The sequence below is a fragment of the Parasteatoda tepidariorum genome, chromosome 6 (assembly GCF_982258835.1).
Source record: "Parasteatoda tepidariorum strain Cologne lab strain chromosome 6, Ptep-v5.0, whole genome shotgun sequence".
In the NCBI taxonomy this organism is placed as follows: domain Eukaryota; kingdom Metazoa; phylum Arthropoda; class Arachnida; order Araneae; family Theridiidae; genus Parasteatoda; species Parasteatoda tepidariorum.
In genome coordinates, this window is record NC_141760.1 from 74,617,259 (window position 1) to 74,621,610 (window position 4,352).

A 4,352-nucleotide genomic window follows, 5' to 3' on the forward strand; every position below is an offset into this window, starting at 1 on the left:
GGTCTAAGGGGTGTTTCGGTTCAAAATTTTCGAATTTTTGAAAAAAATATATGTTATTCTCTGTTTTATTCTGAACATTTTGACACCAAATTTATGATGATACACAAAATATTTCCGAAGTTATAACAAAAATACTGAAACGCACTTTCTCGAAACAGTAAGTGCCACGCCCCTTTCCCAAACATCGTCTGCAAACTTTCACAGTTTTGTTTTCATTGCCGCGTGTTTTTGCTTTCTTATCCGTCATAATTTCTTAATATCACGTGATAATTATATTTTTAAACATATTATGATCAAGCAGTATTTCTACATCTCAACTCTTCTCACAATCAGTCTTTCGATTGTTGCTTTGTTGATTAAAATTAGCGTCATTAGCGTGAACTTTTTGTTATCATAGATGGATAATTCAAAATCAGTACGGTCAGGAAAGAGAGTGAAAAAAAGAAAGTTTCACGGTAATATGTATGTAAAAAAGTCTGTAGATACTGAAAATAATAAAACAAAATTTGTTAAAAAAGATATAGAACTTAGTGCAAAGAGCAAAAAGTTGCAATCGCAGTCTTGCTCTAGGCGATCTAGCATAAAGAAAATTTCTGAAAATTTTAAAGGCTATCGTTTAGTGGATATAAATTTATTGTTTTCTGCAATTGCAGAAAAAACTGTGTGCTCTATTTGTTATGGTAAAATAGAGCTGTGTGAGAAATCTCAACGTGGACTGTCTTCTACTTTTGAAATCACTTGTAAAAGTTGCTCCAACATTTCATCTTTCACAACATCAGAAAAGGTTGGTATTAAAAAAAATGCACTGGAAATTAATAGAAGGGCAATTTTGGCTATGCGAACCATCGGTCATGGACTGACTGGTCTACAGACTTTCTGTCAATTTATGTGTCTTCCCACTCCTGTAGAACAGAAAACCTACGATGCTATTAATAAAAAAATTGCTCAGTGTGCAGAGGAAGTTGCTCTAGAAAGCATGAACAATGCTGCACAAGAAGAAAAGGTTTTGTCTCAATTAGAGAAATTTACAGTAAGTGGAGACGGAACATGGAAGACGAGGGGTCATACTTCTCTTATTGGTGTTTGCTCACTTATCGTAGCAGAAACAGGAAAGGTTGTTGACGTAGAGGTCATGTCTTCTTTTTGTAAAGGGTGCAGCTCATATAAAGGCCCTAAATTTGGTCCTACATATGACAAGTGGATGCTTCGCCATAAAACCAGCTGTCGAAAGAATCACTCTGGGTCAGCTGGTAAAATGGAAGTTGAGGGAATGCTGAGGATTTTTAAAAGGTCTGAGACAAAGCATGGAGTAAAGTATCTAAATTATATAGGAGATGGAGACTGTAAAACTTTCACTGCTATTTCAGATGCTTTGCCATATGGAAATGACTTGCCTGTTGAGAAAATCGAATGCGTTGGCCATATTCAGAAGAGGCTAGGAACACGTTTGAGAAAACTGAAGGCGAATCTTGGCCGGCAGAAGTTAAAAGATGGAAAAACAATTGGAGGAAAAGGAAGATTGACTGATGCTTTAGTTTTAAAGTTAACAACCTATTACGGCAATGCTATTCGAAAGCATTCAAACAGTGTAGTAGAGATGCGTAAAGCTGTTTGGGCAGTATGGGCTCACCACCGCAGTGCAGACGATGAACCCATGCATATGTTTTGTCCTCAAGGAGAAGACTCGTGGTGTTCGTATAATCGCGCTGTTCATAACAATACTGTCAACGTCTTCAAGCATAAAAACTCGGTTTCTAAAGTGGTAATGGATAAAATAAAACCCATATTTGCCGATCTTTGCCACCCCAAACTCTTAAAAAAGTGCTTGGGAGGAAGGACTCAAAATGCAAACGAGTCTTTTAATTCGGTAATTTGGAAATATTGTCCAAAAGTATTTGGAAGTGGTGTAACTGTAGCTAAAATAGCTACACATTTTGCTGCGCTAGCCTTCAATGATGGTATGCAGTCTTTCTTGTCTCTCATGGAAAAACTAGAAGTAAAAATTGACAGAAGAAATTGTGTTGAGTTTTTCCGCAAAGATAATAAAAACAAGCACACTGCTGAAAATCGCAAAAAAGCTTCCACGTTAGAAGCTCGTAGAGCCAAACGAATGAAAATAGTACATTCTAACGAAATGTATAAATTAAAAGAAGGAAAAATGTATGAATCTGGAGGGTTTTAATTTTTAAAAAAGTATTTATTATTATTTCTAAATAAGTATTTTTAAATAAGGTCATAATTTGAAAAATTGAATTTATATTTCATAAATAGTGTAAAATAATTTGCATTTTTACTAAATATTTCGTATCAATTGAAGTATTTTAAGAGTATTAAAATTTATATGTTTAAATATATTTTAATAAAAATGTGCATTTTATAATTTAAATTAATTTTACCAGTTTAATATGAATTTAGATAATTTAGCTTTTGTTTTCTAAATCTTGCTTTCTGTAAATTAGGGCTGGACGATATAGAAATTTCTTAAATCGATATAATCAACCCTTTTATATCACGATATTAGGTTATATCGATTTAACAATCTAAACGACAAAACTAAGAAATAAATCCACAGTACCCCTTCCTTTATTCAAATGTATTGTTGCTTTTTTCTTAACTCACTTACAGTCAACTCCTAGTTCACAGAAATTTTGACAAAGTTGTTCTGATTATGAATAATTTTTTGCAGATATTCAAAAGCTTATTTAAATACTACAATTTACTAATTTTATTCTGCAACTTTTCACTAAAGGTATTGGAGAATATTGTTTACCTTTTTCTTTTGCAAATACAAAATAAGAAATAACATAATATATGAATGAATTTTTAAAAGAAGTAATATTTTTAAATGTTTCACTATAAAATAAAACTGCAACATCGAAAACCTTTCAATTTTATTATTGTAAAAACACAATTAATAAAAATTGTGGCATTGACAAAATCTTCCAGAGCAGTGACTTCATTTCCCTCCAGTATTAGGTGTTTTTTTTGCTGGATAGTCTTTTAATAACTTGCACAATGGCAACTGGTTTTCTAAAAACCTTATGCACTATTTTGAGGTGCTCCACCAACGTGTGGGATATGCACTTGGCAGCTTTCTCACTTCTATCTGCAACAGTTCTTGAGCATTTTTAAAGTCTCTCGACATCTTCCAACTATGGGCAATAGTGTTTTGCAGCTTCTTCACCCTAACTACTGCTTTTTGCAGTAGTGAGTTTTGCAAAGCTCTATTCACACCTATATTTATGCTGTGTCCGAAGCAGGGCATATGTTGTATGTTTAATGCAGAAATCGCTTTCAAAATATTTGAGCCATTGTCTGTCGTACAACAGTTGATCTCTTATATGTTTATATCCCAATCTAATAATTGTTCTTTTAATACCTCATTTATATTGTCAGATGTATGATTTACATCAAAATGCGGACAACTGAGTCAAGGGGATTTTAAGTTCCAATTTTTGTCTACATAGTGTGCTGTAATAGCAATACTATATAATATATATTCAAAATTTGAAATTCATATTTTTTTTCTAAGCAATGAATCAAACTATCTTACTTGATTTTATGAAGTGTATTACTATTTATAATTTGTAGTAAGTGGACAATTTTTAAAAGTATCAGGAATATAGTGCTGGAGAACTTTAAATGGTATTCAGACTTTTTATTATTTCCAAAGTAATTTTAATAATAATAATAAAGATTTTATTTAGTATTCAGCATCGCCAACGACGAAAAAAATGAAAAAAATATTTTTGAACAACCAGTATAATCAAAAACTGTAAATATTTTTAACTTCTACAACATGTTATAGCTTTGATAAAAAAGTTTGGATGAATTTCAACAGAAATAGCATGTATTTTCACAAAAATATAAACATTTTTATATTTTTTTTACTTATGTTCATTGCTATCTGTTTGTTTCAACTAAATGATTTTTTCTGAAAAAGGAGGGTGCAATTTTCTCTAGTTACCAAAACAGCAATTATGTGTTTGGGACACAGAATTTAAAATTTAATGAAGTGAACATATTTTGTGATAGATTCACCCCCCCCTTCCCGGCAATGACAAAAAAGAAGTATACCAGATGCAATTTCCTTTTATTCCAAATTTAATTTTTTAGTAAAATACGTTTAAGGTAAGATTTTCCATATCAGCTCCAAAGTAATCGCTAAGCATCGGTGACTTACGGCAGCAGCACGCAAGAAACTAAATAAAAACTACACCACAAAAAAAAGGCTAATTTGAAAGTTAAAACTCGTTAACTTCCCCTTTTAATATTTTTTTACAATTGATTCCAAGTAAAACAAAACTGCAATTTCAGTTGACGCAAGAAAACAGGTACCGAACAATACGAAA

General features: G+C 31.9%; 1 protein-coding gene across 1 annotated transcript; it reads left to right on the forward strand.

Moving 5' to 3' along the window:
- Window positions 1-460: 460 nt before the first annotated feature.
- LOC147808127 (uncharacterized) lies at window positions 461-2,293 on the forward strand. Its single transcript, XM_087166896.1, has one exon. The coding sequence runs from the start codon at window positions 461-463 to the stop codon at window positions 2,180-2,182; it is 1,722 nt and encodes a 573-aa protein (XP_087023022.1). The 3' UTR covers window positions 2,183-2,293.
- The last annotated feature ends 2,059 nt before the right edge of the window (window positions 2,294-4,352 follow it).

Bases quoted from the DNA above. Each gene is read 5' to 3' on its own strand.
- LOC147808127 (XM_087166896.1), top strand. From the start codon at position 461: ATGTATGTAAAAAAGTCTGTAGATACTGAAAATAATAAAACAAAATTT.